This window comes from Erythrolamprus reginae, chromosome 1 (assembly GCF_031021105.1).
Source record: "Erythrolamprus reginae isolate rEryReg1 chromosome 1, rEryReg1.hap1, whole genome shotgun sequence".
Taxonomy (NCBI): Eukaryota; Metazoa; Chordata; class Lepidosauria; order Squamata; family Dipsadidae; genus Erythrolamprus; species Erythrolamprus reginae.
This window is the reverse complement of record NC_091950.1, coordinates 399,408,874-399,426,126: the sequence shown is the minus strand read 5'-3', so window position 1 is coordinate 399,426,126 and position 17,253 is coordinate 399,408,874. Positions and strand designations below refer to the sequence as shown.

Genomic DNA, 17,253 nt, shown 5'->3' with positions numbered 1-17,253 from the left:
AATCAGTTATCTCTCTTCTCTTCGGATTTTTGCACAGCTTCAAACAAAACCATTTTACCTTTTCCTGGTAAAACATTGCAATAAAATATATGTGAGTGGGAGGCAGCCAAACATCGGCATCGTTCCCGTTTCTGATGAGTTCATTACACACAGTTCTGCCTTTTGTTTCCCATCCATTATAACATTTATCCTGAAGATAGGAAATTAGTGGCCCTTTGGAAGCTGCAGAACCTCAGCAGACAGCCACCTCCAGTGGGGGGTGAAGGAGTGCCAGAAGTTGTAGTTAATAATAATTAATTAATAATAATTTATTAGATTTGTATGCTGCCCCTCTCCGAGGACTCAGAGCGGCTCACAATATTTATTTATTTATTCATTTGTCCAATACACAAATACATAGGAAGAAAAATAGACATGTAGTAATATATATAAGGGTAAAAGTGAACTTAGAGGAGAGAATATATGAAAGAAAGAAAATATATATGATAAGTGAGAGAAAAGAAAGACAAATGGACAGGGGACGAAAGGCACACCAGTGCACTTATGTACGCCCCTTACTGGCCTCTTAGGAACCTGGAGAGGTCAATCGTGGAGAGTCTAAGGGAGAAATGTTGGGGGTTAGGGGTTGACACAATTGAGTCCGGTAATGAGTTCCATGCTTCGATAACTCGATTGTTGAAATCATATTTTTTATAGTCAAGTTTGGAGCGGTTCGTATTAAGTTTGAATCTGTTTTGTGCTTTTGTGTTGTTGCGGTTGAAGCTGAAGTAGTCATTGACCGGTAGGACGTTGCAGCATATGATCTTGTGGGCAATACTCAAATCGTGTTTTAGGCGCCGTAGTTCTAGGCTTTCTAGGCCCAGGATTGTTAGTCTATTTTCGTAGGATATTCTGTTTCGAGTGGAGGAGTGAAGGGCTCTTCTGGTGAAATATCTTTGGACAATACACAGTATACAAATCCAATAGTTAAAAAAACAGTTTAAAAAACCCTTATAAAAATAATCATACAACTCAAACAAACCATACATAAATTATAATAGCTAATGGGTATATTAATTTCCCCATGCCTGGTGACATAGATGGGTTTTTAGGAATTTGCGAAAGACAAGGAGGGTGGGGGCAGTCCTGATCTCCAGAGGAAGTTGGTTCCAGAGGGCTGGGGCCGCCACAGAGAAGGCTTTCCCCTGGGCCCGCCAAACGACACTGTTCAGTCGACGGGACCTGGAGAAGGCCAACTCTGTGGGACATAATCGGTCGCTGGGATTCCTGCGGCAGAAGGCGGTCCCGGAGGTATTCTGGTCAGATACCATGTAGGGCTTTATAGGTCATAGCCAACACTTTGAATTGTGACCGGAAACTGATCGGCAGCCAGTGCATGCCACAGAGTGTTGACAAGACATGGACATATCTGGGAAAGCCCATGATTGCTCTCGCGGCCACATTCTGCAGCATCTGGGTCCTGGCCAAGGATTTTGAAGACATCATACATAGCAATAGCATTTAGACTTATATATCGCTTCGTTGTGTTTTTACAGCCCTCTCTAAGCAGTATACAGAGTCAGCATATCGCACCCAACAATCTGGATCTTAATTTTATCCACCTCGGAAGAATGGAAGACTGAGTCAACCTTGAGCCGGTGGTGAGATTTGAACTGCTGAACTACAGCTGGCAGTTAGCTGAAGTAGCCTGCAGTGCTGCACTCTAACCACTGCGCCACCCCGGCTCAGTGGCGGAAAAATGAACTTCCTTCCCAATTTCTGAATTAAACTGCCGATTAATAGTGGGAGGGACACATAGCAATAGCACTTAGACTAAGGGTGTCAAACTCAAGATCTGTGGACCAAATACAGACCATGGGGTGCTTAGACCCAGCCTGGGTGCCTCTGCCTGTGAAAATGACGGGGGGGGGGGGGGGGGGCTTCCTGTTGTGAGTGCTTCCTGTCCATCTCAGGTAATGTCAGATTCTGAGGAGGATGAGCCAGGCTCCTCTGGATATCCTGGGCCAGGGGGGGTTGCCAGCTGATGTAGAGGGAGGGAGAAAGTGACCTGAATGAAGGAACCACTAGAGGGGGCTGATATGACAATGGGGGGAGTGGTATTAGTCAAAGGATGAGGAAGACGTTAGAGTGGATAGTCAGTGGATAGACCCCTCACTATAGGAGATTGCTAAGAAGGTGAGAGGAGTTGCATAGTAAAAGGTATTAGCTTGCAGCCTTAGCCTCTTTGCGGTGTGATGTCACTTCTAGGCAGTATAAAGGCAAAGGATTTGGGGAAATTGGGTGTGGGGTGTCAATGCCGTTCATGGAAGATGTTGTAGAGTGGGGGTGGCTTTTTGCTCAGGATCTCGGTGAGCTGATCCATATGCTTAAATGATAAATGAACTTGTTATCTAAGGAATAGTCCCTTTCCCAGACTCTGCTGATGTTTAGTTCTGCAGAGGGAAATAACTCCCTTTTCCTTGCCATTTAAAATCTGCTTGTCGTGTATGCTTTCATCAATAAAGAGTTTGATTTTACTATGAAATAAGGGTCCTTTGAGTCGGTGGGTTTGCTCCGAAGACGGTGCACAAAATACTTCCCAAGCTCCATTTTTGCTGGCAGAGCGCTCAGGCCACCACAGCTGCCGCCCATGAGTGACACTGAACTGCCCATGCCTACCCTAGCCATGCCCCCCTGCCCCCACCAAGCTCAAACACAACCCTGATGCGACCCTCAATGAAATTTATGTATGTATGTATGTATGTATGTATGTGTTTGTGTGTGTGTGTGTGTGTGTGTGTATGTATTATCTATCTTTCTTTCTTTCTTTCTTTCTTTCTTTCTATCTATCTATCTATCTTTCTATCTATCTATCTTTCTATCTATCTATCTATCTATCTATCTATCTATCTATCTATCTATCTATCTATCTATCTATCTATCTATCTATCTTTCTTTCTTTCTATCTATCTATCTATCTATCTATCTATCTATCTATCTATCTATCTATCTATCTATCTATCTATCTATCTATCTATTTGATTTGTATGCCGCCCCTGTCCGTGGACTCGGGGCGGCTAACAACAGTGATTAAAAACAGCATGTAACAATCCAATGCTAAAACAACTAAAAAACCCTTATTATAAAACCAGACATGCATACAGACATACCATGCATAAATTGTAGAGGCCTAGGAGGAACGAATATCTCAGTTCCCCCATGCCTGACGGCAGAGGTGGGTTTTAAGGAGCTTACGAAAGGTGAGGAGGGTGGGGGCAATTGTAATCTCTGGGGGGAGTTGGTTCCAGAGGGCTGGGGCCGCCACAGAGAAGGCTCTTCCCATGGGTCCCGCCAAGCGACATTGTTTAGTTGACGGGACCCGGAGAAGGCCCACTCTGTGGGACCTAAATGGAGTCTGACACCCCTGATTTAGACTTATATACCGCTCCACAGTGCTTGACAGCCCCCCTCTAAGCGGTTTACAGAATCAGCACATTGCCCCCGCCCTTAAATCTGCGTCCTCATTTTACTGACCGCGTAAGGATGGAAGCCAAGTCAACGTTGAGCCGTTCAGAATCGAACTCCTGAAGTGAGCAGTGAGTTAGATTGCAGCACTGCATTCTAATCACAGCGCCTCCATTTCCGCCCCGGCTAGTATAATAAATGAAAAGATGAGGGCTGAAAACTAAGTTTTAAGTTGAGCCAAATGTTCACAGGGACCTTGTTTCACAATATCTCATCATCCCGAGCCACAGCTTGGTACCGGGCTCCATCTGACAATCCTAGAGATTCTCGTGAAAAATGCAGAGCCCACAAGCGTAAGATTTCCATGCCTCTGTTTAAGAAATCGTTTCCAATTAATCTTGTTCTCCCGAGAACTGTTATTTCTGCAAATGGAAGGAGGCTCTGATAATTTTTTGTATTTTTTTTTTTGCCTGCTTCCCGATAAATAGTTTTATGAGTTTCTATGGATTATTTCAGCGTAAGCTGCTAGAAAGGACCCTTGTGGCAGACAACGTAGCCTATGAACTAAACATCAATACAAAGAAATAATTTTCCTGTATTAATTACAAATCAGACAAGGGAGAGATTTGTTCATCCGTAGGTTGCCAGGGTCTCGCAGAAGGAAGCTGCCAGCTCCATGCCAGCAACTTAATTGTTCCAAATTAAAATGCAAACCTGCCTTCGAAATAGTCTCACACGTCACGCTTGTAGGGTATGTTTCTGAGCTCTGCGTGATTTACAAACAGAAAAGCATACCATGGTTTATTTGACAGCTCTATGTGACTGGCTGAAAGCCTGGTTTGCTTTGGGATAATTGACTGTAACCATAACTTTGTTAGATATGGGATACGTGGTTGGTGGCCTCCTGTCTTATTTTTGGTTACTGCTCCATTCAATCACCAAGAATTATTATTATTATTATTATTATTATTATTATTATTATTATTATTATTATTACTTATTAGATTTGTATGCCGCCCCTTTCCGTAGACTCGGGGCGGCTCACAACACAGTAAAAACAGTTCATAACAAATCTAATAATTTACAATTTAAAATATTTTAAAAACCCATTATTAAACAGACATACATACAAGCATACCATACATAAATTGTATAGGCCCGGGGGAGATTTCTCAGTTCCCCCATGCCTGATGACAAAGGTGGGTTTTAAGGAGTTTGCGAAAGGCGAGGAGGGTAGGGGCAGTTCTAATCTCTGGGGGGAGCTGGTTCCAGAGAGTCGGGGCTGCCACAGAGAAGGCTCTTCCCCTGGGGCCCGCCAACCGACATTGTTTAGTTGACGGGATCCGGAGAAGGCCCACTCTGTGGGACCTAATCGGTCGTTGGGATTCGTGCGGCAGAATTTAGTTGTGAGCCACCCAGAGTCCTTAGGGCAGTGATGGTGAGCCTTTTTTTCCTCGGGTGCTGAAAGAGCGTGCGGACATACGCAAGTGCCCACATCCATAATCCAATGCCTGGGGAGGGCAAAAACAGCTACCCCCACTCCATGGAGGCCCTCTGAAGGCCAGAAACGGCCTGTTTCCCAACTTCTGGTGGGCCCAGTAGGCTTGTGTTTTGTCCTCCCCAGGCTCCAAAGGTTTCCCTGGAGCTGGGGAGAGTAAAAATGCCTTCCCCCATCCTCCTGAAGGCTCTCTGGAAGCCAAAAACACCATCCAGAGCCTCTGTGGGAGTCGAAAACCAGCTAGTCAGCACACGTATGCATGTTGGAGCTGAGCTAGGGCAACACCTTGCGTGCCAGCAGATATGGCTCTGCATGCCACCTGTGGCACCCGTGCCATAGGTTCGCCATCACTGCCTTTCATTGAACTAAAATGAATGAATGAATACATAAATACATAAACAAGCAAGCAAGCAAGCAAGCAAGCAAGCAAGCAAGCAAGCAAGCAAGCAAGCAAGCAAGCAAGCAAGCAAGCAAGCAAGCAAGCAAGCAAGCAAGCAAGCAAGCATATTTTGGTTATTTTCTAAGTTGTAAAGTTATGAAGCAAGAGTTGCTAAAAATGATAGGAAAACTGGCCAAATTTGATTGGCCAAATGAGGAATGAAAATGTTGGTTAATCTGCAAAACTGGCACTGGCTTGTTCAACAAAACCTAATTAAAATAAACCATGCTTGCTACAACGTTTGCTATTTTCCAAATCACCCAAAGGCCAGACCAGGGACAATAAGTGGAAACTAATCAAGGAGAGATTCAACCTAGAAGTAAGAAGACACTTCCCAACAGTGAGAATAATGAACCAGTGGAACAACTTTGGTTTCAAGAGTTGTGAGAGCTTTGCAGTAATCGAACCTCGAGGTGATGAGGACATGAGCGACTGTGAGCAATGACTCCCTGTCCAAATGTTGGGGGTCAGGGGAAAGGGAGGGTCTTGCCTCCTCTTTCTGCTCAAGATCGCCATGGACAACTGGTGGGCCACTGTCTGACACAAAATGCTGGACTCGATGGGCTTTGGCCTGATTCAGCATGGCTCTTCTTACGTTCTTATCTTCTTATCCTCTTATCTTCAGTTTTGCATAATTTTGGGTTAGACCCAGGACAGGCTGCACGCAAGCCCTGCGTTCAGCAGTTAAGCCAGGAATTCCAACCCAACCTTGCAAGGATCGCTGCATTAAGGCTCACTTTTTGCACGGCCCAAGTCTTGTTCCTGCACCCCTTGTCTCGGGAGATCAGCGGTGCTACTTGTCATGTTTATTCCTCTACCTGTTGCACCCCACTCAGGGAGTCAGGAGACAGCCCACCGGCAGCAGACAACATCGCCACTCTCCTTAATGCTGAATTATTTACAGTAACCGATAGCAGGTTGCCTGATGAATGGCCTCAGTTTATAGCCCTGACAGAGCAATTGTCTGCCCTCCCCACTCTGCAGTTTTTTTCCAGGTAAGTGAGAGTTCCTGCCAGACACACCTCTCCACAGCACTGTCGACATAATTCAGTGGGGGGCAGAAACAGGGGTGTGAGGATGTTAAGGAATTTAATGGAAAGCAGAAGGTGACCGGGGTCAGCAAGTCGATGAATTATTCATCTCGGCACGCACGCTCCGGCCTGCTAGTGCCTTCCTTGGAGCCAGAGACAGCAACCAGGGAAATTTATGAGCAGGAAAGCAACATGTTAGCCCGTCAAAGCATCTCTCAGCCTACCTGCAACAGCTGCAGGGTTTATTCGAGCTGAAAAAGAACCATTTAAAAAAGTGCCCTGGTAAATCAGGCAAGCTATTTTATCCAGACTGGGCAATGGGAGTAAGTGGGAGCCGCTTAGCAGTGCGGTCCGATTTCCGTCGATTCTTGAAATAGCTGCCTGCTTGAAGACATAGAAACATAGAAGAAACATAGAAGACTGACGGCAGGAAAAGACCTCATGGTCCATCTAGTCTGCCCTTAAACTGTTTCCTGTATTTTATCTTACAATGGATATATGTTTATCCCACGCATGTTTAAATTCAGTTACTTGGGATTTATCAACCACGTCTGCTGGAAGTTTGTTCCAAGGATCTACTACTCTTTCAGTGAAATAATATTTTCTCACGTTGCTTTTGATATCTTTCCCCCAACTAACTTCAGATTGTGTCCCCTTGTTCTTGTGTTCACTTTCCTATTAAAAACACTTCCCTCCTGAACCTTATTTAACCCTTTAACGTATTTAAATGTTTCGATCATGTCCCCCCTTTTCCTTCTGTCCTCCAGACTATACAGATTGAGTTCATTAAGTCTTTCCTGATACGTTTTATGCTTAAGACCTTCCACCATTCTTGTAGCCCGTCTTTGGACCCGTTCAATTTGGACCAGTTCAGGTTGCCAGACGGGCCCTGAAGAGCCCATCTCAAGTGCTTTCCAATAATACAGTGGTGCCTCTACCTGCAAACACCTCTATTTATGAACTTTTCTAGATAAGAACTTATAAACTCGAGCCTCTGATACTGTAACCAGAAAAGGCAGGGAGAAGCCTCCGTGGGGCCTCTCTAGGAATCTCCTGGGAGGAAACAGGGCTGGGAAAGGCGGGGGAAGTCTCCGTGGGGCCTCTCTAGGAATCTCCTGGGAGGAAACAGGGCTGGAAAAGGCAGGGAGAAGCCTCCGTGGGGCCTCTCTAGGAATCTCCTGGGAGAAAACAGGGCTGGAAAAGACAGGGAGAAGCCTCCGTGGGGCCTCTCTAGGAATCTCCTGGGAGAAAACAGGGCTGGAAAAGACAGGGAGAAGCCTCTGTGGGGCCTCTCTAGGAATCTCCTTGGAGGAAACAGGGCCGGAAAAGGGAGGGAGAAGCCTCTGTGGGGCATCTCTAGGAATCTCCTGGGAGGAAACAGGGCCGGAAAAGGCAGGGAGAAGCCTCCGTGGGGCCTCTCTAGGAATCATCTGGGAGGAAACAGGGCCTCCACCCTCCCTATGGTTTCTCCAATCGCACACATTATTTCCTTTTACATTGATTTCTAGGGGTAAAATGGCTTTTCTTACAAACCTTTCTACTTAAGAACCTGGAATGAATTAAGTTGGTAAGTAGAGATACCACTGTATAATAATAACAACAACAACAGAGTTGGAAGGGACCTTGGAGGTCTTCTCGTCCAACCCCCCGCTTAGGCAGGGAACCCTACACTACTTCAGACAAATCGTTATCCAACATGTTCTTAAAAACCTCCAGTGTTGGGGCATTCACAAGAATATAGATGGGGATAGATTAGGGAATATCATCTCAAAGGATCAAAAAGCTGGAGAATATTTCCAAATGGAAGGCTGAAACTTTTGCTTTGCAAATATATGATAAATGGTAAAGGAGGGGAGAGAGATTATTCATTTTTCCATTGATTCCTATGGGAAACATTGTTTCATCTTACAAACTTTTCACCTTACGAACCTCGTCCCGGAACTAATTAAGTTCGTACGACAAGGTATTTCTGTAGATGATTGATAGAGGAGGGGAGAGAGATGGTAGTGGTAAGTGCTTGTACGCCATGGAAATTTTGGCTCCCCAAATATTAAGCTCAGTAGATTTCTCCAAGAGCTTGAAGAAGCTTCTTGACTGAGAAGCGAAACGTCTTCGAAGAAAAACAAGAAAGTACCATTTCCTCTCGAAAAAGCACCTTTGGGTCAACCATGACCTGAAGGTCCATAGACATCTTTCTGTTAATGCAACCTAGGATAGGTTTGGTTTTCCGGCTGCTGCCGCACACTGCTGTCTCCTATTTAAGTGATTGTCTACTAGGACTCCACAATCCCTCTTACAGTTACCGCTATTGAGCCGAGTTTCATCTCACCCATACCTGAAAGCTTTTCCTATTAATTTTTAATTTAGTAGTTCATATCTTAACAGTAGCCAGGATAGTTTATGCACAAAATTGGAAGGGGGAAAATATCCCCAAAAAAGATGTAATAAAGAAAATTTTAGACTGTGCAGAGATGGATACGATGACAAGAAGGTTGAATGATCAAGAAGAATCCAAATTTTATACTATTTGGAATAAAGTTTATAAGTGGATAGATAAAAATAAAAATTAAATGTTATGAGAAATGAATGAATACATTAAAATTACTTCATATTTTTTCTTTTTTATTAACTTAGTTTTATGTTATTATAATGTTTGAATAAAATTCTTCTTTTCATCTAGATTAAGATGATTTAATAAATCAAGAATATATTCTTTTTCTGTATTAAAAATTAACTTCTAAGACGAGAGAGGCAATTGTAACCCCTACTATGTGTTAAATGTTTGTACGTTTGTGTGTGATTTTTATGAAAAATCAATAAAGTTTTATTTAAAAAGAAGTTTTTTCTGCCTAACTGTAAAACATGATTTTTTTTCTACCTAGTGCAGTGATGGTGAAGCTTTTTTGCTTCGTGTGGCAAAAATTGGGGGAGCATGAGGGGGTCATGGGTGTGTTTGCCCACACCCATAATTCTTTGCACCCCCCGAACATGCGCATGTGACCCTTCCACTCCCAGCACATGATGGCACACCCATTTTTTACTCTCCCCAGGTTTCAGAGCCTTTCTAGGAGTCTGGGAGAGTGAAAACCACCTTCCCCACCCCACCCTACCCAACTGGAGGCCAGATATGGCCCAGAAGTCTCCCAATCTCCAGAATTTGGGGAAAAGGGCCATTGCTGGATTCCAGAGGGTGGGGAAGGCCATTTTTGACCTCACCAGGCTCCTAGAAAGGCTCTGCAGCCTGGGAAGAGGGGGAAAAAAAGGCCCTTCCGGTCCAACTGGAAATTGGTAAACAGGATGCCTCCAGCCTCTGGAGAACTTCCGGGGGAGGGCTATTTCCTCCCCTTCCCAGGCTCCTAGAAAGGCTCTGGAACATGGGTTGAGCAAAAAACGGAACTTCCTCACCCCCTCCAAAGGCTGTAAAACATGCGTGCTGGACCTAAGCTCACATGCCCACCCATATGGCTCCATGTGCCACTTGTGGCATGTGTGCCAAACGCTCCCCATCACTGACATAGTGTATAATGAGAATGAAATATAAGCCAGATAGCTTTAAAAAGAAACCAAAGTGAAGGTTATTAATGGATATTTGTTGATGATTGTAAAATAGCTCCATGTTCAAAGGCAGTCTATCTGACCCCGAAATATTTAGAACAATTGCAAAGTACCACTGCCAAATCAACAGATGTATTTGACTGACGTGTATTAGAAACAAAAAAAAACCCTTGATCCCAGAACAGCAGCACTGTAGTTGAGTTCCTGTAAGACAGTGAACTCATGCACATCAATGTTTCAGCTCATGTTAGCATCCAATAAAAATCCAGCCCCATCATACAACCTTGGTTGGGCATTCGTCCACAATACCAGGCCACCCAGTTCCGAGATTAAGTACAGGGAGCCACCAACTTCGAGTCGCTTTGAGAAGGGCGGCATAGAAGTCTAATTAATAAGTCTAATTAATTAATAATAAATAAACTTACCATGGTTTGTTTAGCAAGCATTCAATTTCATAACGGTACTGGAAAAAAGTGACTGGTGACCGTTTTTCACAGTTACGACTTTTCTAGCGCCTCCATGATCAGGTGATCAAGATTCAGCTGCTTGGCAACTGGTTCATACTTACGACTGTTGCTGCGTCCCAAGATCACGTGATCCCCTTTTGTAACCTTCTGACAACAAACTCAATGAGGAAGTCAGATTCGCTTAACAACCGGGTAACCAATTTATCAACTGGGGTGATTCACTTAACGACTGAGGCAAGAAATGTCTCATAAAATGAGGCAACAATCACTTAACAACATAAATTCTGGGCTCAATTGTGTTTTGTAAGTCAAAGGCTACCTGTATTTTGCTGCCACGTATCAGCCTCTTCACCCACCTTGATGATATCCTCATTGCTGGACTTGCACTTGACCATTGCTGAAATATCCAAGATAACTCCTGTCATCTCTATGGCGATGACCTTCACGGGGATGGCAACTGTCCGTCCTGTGAGGATGGCTGTGTTGATTATTTCTGTATCCTTAAGGATGATAAAGGAGGCCATGTTTTATTAAGTGGACTGTGGTTCCCAACTTAATAATTTGATTAATTTAATTTAATTTAATTTAATTTAATTTAATTTAATAATTTAATTTAATTTAATTTAATAATTTAATTTAATTATTTTTTAAATTTAATTTAATTTGCCGTCCAACTCCTTCTGGACTCTGGGCGACTCAGGAGAGCTCATTTCTGCAGGATATAGCCAGAGGTGGACTACGAGCCACAACGCTAAATTGCGCTCGCCTCGGCGGCTCGTACATTCTTGCGGGACCAGCGCGATTTTGCTTCCGCACCTGTGGAGATAGCAAAATCGCGCACAGAGCCGCAAGTGTGCCCATGTTTCGGCAAGGTGTTTTTTTTACTTCTGCGCATGCCAAAACATGGGTGCATCTGCGGCTCCGTGAGCGATTTTGCTATCTCCACGGGTGCGGAAGCAAAATCGCGCTGGTCCTGCATGAACATACGAGCCGCCACGGCGAGCGCAGTTTAGCATTCCAGCTCATAGCCCACTCTGGACATAGCAATAGCATTAGCATTTAAACTTATATACCGCTTCACAGTGCTTTACATACCTCTCTAAGTGGTTTACAGAGAGTCAGCATATTGCCCCCAACAATCTGGGTCCTCATTTTACCAATCTTGGAAGGGTGGAAGGCTGAGTCAACTTTGAGCCTGATGAGATTTGAACGGGTGAACTAAAGCCAGCAGTCAGCAGAAGCAGCTTGCAGTTATTCACTCTAACCACTGTGCCACCAAGGCTCATTCCAGCTGGAAGGGTTCCATTTGCTGACTTACAATTGATCTGGAAGTTCAGGTTTTGGAAGGAGGTTCAGATCTGCCAAACTGATCAGCAGAAGTAGCTTGCAGTACTGCACTCTAACCACTGCACAACCAAGGCGCCACATATCCAGGAAGGTCTATTTGAGATGCTCTTAACCTTTGCAAGGATGTTTGAGCTCAGGGAACTCCTCCCAACTTGGCATTCTACAGCTGTGGTAGCTACTAGCCATGCAGTTAGGGATTATGGGATTGGAAAATCAACATTGCAGGGCACCAGATTGGGCAAGATTCCTCTAGGACAGTGGTCACCAACTGGTGGTCTGTGAGAAAATTTTGGTGGTCCGCAAAAAATATATATGCATTTTTAATATTGCATTAAATCAAGGGTTCTGCTTCTTGGTCAGATCCAATTTGAACTCAGACAGCTGTTTTTGCCAGCTCTTTCTCCTGGAGGCTGCTTAGCTCCAACAACTGCTTCTTGAGAGGGGGGGGGGGCTAAGAAGCCCGGGCAGGGAGGTGAGGAGTGGCTGGCATGGGAGGGGCGAATAGAGGCCAGTGAAGTGCCCATCAACATGAATGACAGAGTTAGTCACACCCACCCAGTCACATGACCACCTAGCCATGCCCACCCAGGCGGTCATTAGGCAGATCATATTAGTGGCCCGCAGAATTTAAAATTATGAATTTAGTGGTCCCTGAGATCTGAAAAGTTGGGGACCCCTGCTCTAGGACAGGAGTCTCCAACCTTGGCCATTTTAAGACTTGTGGACTTCAACTACCTTTGAAGAGTGTTCGGAAACTTCAGATCGTGCAGAATACAGCTGCGAGAGCAATCATGGGCTTCCCTAGGTACGGCCATGTTTCACCAACACTCCACAGTCTGCATTGGCTGCCGATCAGTTTCCGGTCACAATTCAAAGTGTTGGTTTGACCTATAAAGCCCTTCATGGCATCAGACCAGAATATCTCCGGGACCGCCTTCTGCTGTAAGAATCCCAGCGACCAGTTAGGTCCCACAGAGGTGGCCTTCTCCGGGTCCTGTTGACTAAACAATGTCGTCTGGTGGGACCCAGGGGAAGAGCCTTCTCTGTGGCAGCCCCGACCCTCTGGAACCAGCTCCCCCCCAGAGATTAGGATTGCCCCCACCCTCCTTGCCTTTCGTAAGCTCCTTAAGACCCACCTCTGTCATCAGGCATGGGGAAATTGAGACATCTTCCCCAAGCCTATATAATTTATGTATGGTATGTTATGTGTATGTTTTTCTTAAATTATGGGGTTTTAGCTCTTTGAAATATTAAGTTTGTATTTTACATTGTTCTTTGTCATTGCTGTGAGCCGTCCCGAGTCTACGGAGAGGGGCGGAATACAAAATTAATAAATACATAAATAAATAAATAAATAAATAAACTCTAAGAATTCTGTGAATTGAAGTCCATAAGTCTTAAAGTGGCCATGGTTGTAGAACCCTGCTCTAGGAAATGTTATTTTTATGGCATTATTTTTTGAGAGTTATTCCCTGATGTTTAAGATAGTAAATTTTGAGAACACAGAACTTATCCCCAAAAGCTTGTTTTCACTGCTTCCCAAATGTACATTAAGTTGTTCTGATATTGACAATTGGAAAGGTATGTTTTTTAAAAAATCCTGCCTTTATTATGTTTATAAATAACCCAAGGCTGCAAACATATTTAATACTCCTTCATCTTCTCATTTTTCATATAGAAACATTAATATAAACAAACATAATAGCAAAGCATGTGTTTAACACCACCCCCAGCACCACCCCCGCAAAGAAAAACTAGATAAAACTTTTATATCACTGATTTTAAGAAGAGGTTCATAACAGAGTAGGCAATTAAGTTACCTGCTTGATTTAGAGTTAGAATGTTATATGAAGCCAACTAATATGCTTTGTACTGTAATTTATAGCTGAGTGTAATAGTTGGTTCCATCTAATTGTGTTTTTTCAGCCAATTTTGGTTAAAGAACCTAAAATATAACCGCCTTGATTCATTCATCACACGAAGACATGTTTTAGTTATTTCTCTGCATCAAAATGATCAAGCAAAGATTATGAAGAATGTTTGAAGCCAGTATCAGTTTTAATTCATATCACCCAATATATGGGTATCTCTACTTCCAACCCTAAATTGAGAGTCCCATAGTTCCCATATAATTCCTCTAACCAGAGGTCTTCAAACTTGGCAACTTTTAAGACTTGTGGACTTCAACTCTCAGAATTCTGTGAATTGAAGTCCATAAGTCTTAAAGTGGCCATGGTTGTAGAACCCTGCTCTAGGAAATGTTATTTTTATGGCATAATTTTTTGAGAGTTATTCCCTGATGTTTAGGATAGTAAATTTTGAGAACACAGAACTTATCCCCAAAAGCTTGTTTTCACTGCTTCTCAAACCGAGTGTAAATGTACATTAAGTTGTTCTGATATTGACAATTGGGAAGGTATGTTTTTAAAAAAATCCTGCCTTTATTATGTTTATAAATAACCCAAGGCTGCAAACATATTTAATACTCCTTCATCTTCTCATTTTTCCATATAGAAACATTAATATAAACAAACATAATAGCAAAGCATATGTTTAACACCACCACCACCCCCGCAAAGAAAAACTAGATAAAACTTTTATATCACTGATTTTAAGAAGAGGTTCATAACAGAATAGGCAATTAAGTTACCTGCTTGATTTAGAGTTAGAATGTTATATGAAGCCAACTAATATGCTTTGTACTGTGTACTGTGATTTATAGCTGAGTGTAATAGTTGGTTCCATCTAATTGTGTTTTTTCAGCCAATTTTGGTTAAAGAACCTAAAATATAACCGCCTTGATTCATTCATCACACGAAGACATGTTTTAGTTATTTCTCTGCATCAAAATGATCAAGCAAAGATTATGAAGAATGTTTGAAGCCAGTATCAGTTTTAATTCATATCACCCAATATATGGGTATCTCTACTTCCAACCCTAAATTGAGAGTCCCATAGTTCCCATATAATGAAGTTAGAGGAATTAGACCAGAAATCTTCAAACTTGGCAACTTTTAAGACTTATGGACTTCAATTCCCAGGATTTTCCAGCCAGCTGGGTGGAGAATTCTGGGAGTTGAAGTCTACAAGTCTTAAAAGTTTCCAAGTTTGGGGACTCCTGAATTAGACCAAGCAAGTAGAGTGCTGTACTGCAGGCCACTGAAGCTGACTTGTAGATCTGAAGGTCAGCGGTTCAAATCTCATCACCGGCTCAAGGTTGACTCAGCCTTCCATCCTTCCGAGGTGGGTAAAATGAGGACCCGGATTGCGGGGGCAATAGGCTGGCTTTGTTAAAAAGCCGCCCTGAGTCTAAGGAAAAGGGCGGCATAAAAATTGAATAAACAAACAAACAAACAAACAAACAAACAAACAAATAAAGCATTTGAATGGAAATCTCAGGTCTAAGATAATAAGTCAGGCAGAGAACTGAACTTAACTGAATGTTCTAGTTTGCTTCTAAGAGAAGAAGCTCACCATGGCCAGGGCAAGGATGGCACGGATGTCCCTCTGAATTACTGTCAGCTCAGTCACAGCCTTCTCCAGATCGGGCGGTGGGTTGTGACCCCGGTAGTCTATATGCCACATGATGCGTCGAGTCACGGATTGGCTGGTGAAGTTCTCCATTTCAAAGTCCAGCTGCATGATCTCGTAGGGCGAGTCCTGGTCCCTGCCAGGAGAGAAAGGGGCTTGGATGACACCCGATGCCACAAGGGAAGGTGGGGAAGGACAGAGCATTCAACCCAGACAGAAAGACAAACGTTAGAATTTCTTCCTATATTTGGAAGACGCTCATGTCTCCAACCACTGAAAATGTTTACTGACTCCTCGCATCCTGTGTCAGGAATTAAAAATAAGTAATGTCATAATGCAGAAAGTAGGCCTCTGTTAAGAATGCTGAGTCATTCAGAGCCAGCTGAGCGTGCAGCAACCTAGCAATTATGTGAAAAGTATTTAACTAGGCAAGAGCTCCCTGTTCTTTCTCTCTGTCTGTTCGCTGTTAGCTGTGTGCTGTTTGTTAGAAGTATGCTCTGAAGAAGCTGAAATGCTATATAAGTTAGTTCCTGTGAGTTATTGAACTAAGATAGTTGTAGCAAGGTACTAGTAAGATACTAGTTTATTGTATGCATATGATAGATAGATAGATAGATAGATAGATAGATAGATAGATAGATAGATAGATAGTAGTATAGTGTTCCTTCAATTTTCACGGGGGATGCGTTCTGAGACCTCCCGCAAAAGTCGAATTTCCGCGAAGTAGAGTTGCGGAAGTAAATACACTATTTTTGGCTATGAACAGTATCACAAGCCTTCCCTTAGCACTGTAAACCCCTAAATTGCAATTTCCCATTCCCTTAGCATTATTACTCACCCTGTTTATTTATTAAAGTTTATTAAAAACATATTTATTAAAGGCAAACAAAAGTTTGGCAATGACATATGACATCATCGAGTGGGAAAAACCGTAGCATAGGGAAAAAACCCATGAAGTATTTTTTAATTAATATTTTTGAAAAACCGTGGTATAGACTGTTTGCGAAGTTTGAACCCGCGCAAATCGAGGGAACACTGTATAAAGAAGTAAATATGTTTTTCCACAACTTCCTACTGCTGCTGTTTTTCATTGAAGACTTCAACTCCATTTCTACTGCTTTGTGGCTGGCTGGCTTGAAGTAAATGGATGAACCAAAGTTAACTTGGATGAAGGCCCAAGGCTTTGGCTCAGGTCACTATAACCTTGGCTATTATTGCTTTCTGTATAATCAGCAGCTGCAGCTACGATAAGGAAATAGGGAAAATGTGTAGGGGGACTTGCTTACTGGAAATGTGCTATTGTGCGGGTATAAGATCCTCTTTTTATGTTAGGAGAAACAGGATGTTCCCATGTACACATGCCAACTGATGATATATATCGAAAACTGTTATTTTCCACAAACTGTTATAACCATATATGGCAACTTATGCTCCCCCAAGCTACTGTGTATTTCAAGGGTATATAAGAATGATTCTGACACCCATTCGGGGTTCAGGCCATTTATTTTGTTATCTTGTGCTTGAACCTGCGCAATAAACCTTTCCTTCATCTAAAGTGCTGGCTTCTGTCTCGTCAATTCTACAACAGGCTGGCTGGCGGTCTAGCTGGACTGGTTTGCTGCTTGGGTACAAACAGGCTAGTTTCTGCAAATGCAAGCTCTGATATCCTGGAGATAAACTGTTTCAATTCCTACACTAAAAACGTCACTACAGAGCACTGCACACCAAGACAACTAGACACAAGGACAGTTTCCCCCCGAACATCATCACTTTGCTAAACAAATAATTCCCTCAATATTATCAAAATATTTACTAAGTCTGCACTACTAGTTTTTTCTCATCATCCCTATCACCCATTTCCTCCCACTTATGACTGTATAACTGTAACTTGTTGCTTGGATACTTAAGATTTTTATTAATGTTAATGGAATACTGTGTTCA

The 17,253-nt window shown here is 43.0% G+C and overlaps 1 protein-coding gene across 1 annotated transcript in view; it reads right to left on the bottom strand.

Annotated features, from left to right (window-relative positions):
- TMEM132E (transmembrane protein 132E) overlaps positions 1-17,253 on the bottom strand; it is a 454,008-nt gene that overhangs the window by 39,249 nt on the left and 397,506 nt on the right. Inside the window, exons 7-8 of the mRNA XM_070730351.1 lie at positions 15,256-15,448; positions 10,791-10,934 (exon numbers count right to left, since the gene is read on the bottom strand). Coding sequence (XP_070586452.1) covers positions 10,791-10,934; positions 15,256-15,448 — 337 coding nt within the window. The remainder of the gene's footprint in view (positions 1-10,790; positions 10,935-15,255; positions 15,449-17,253) is intronic.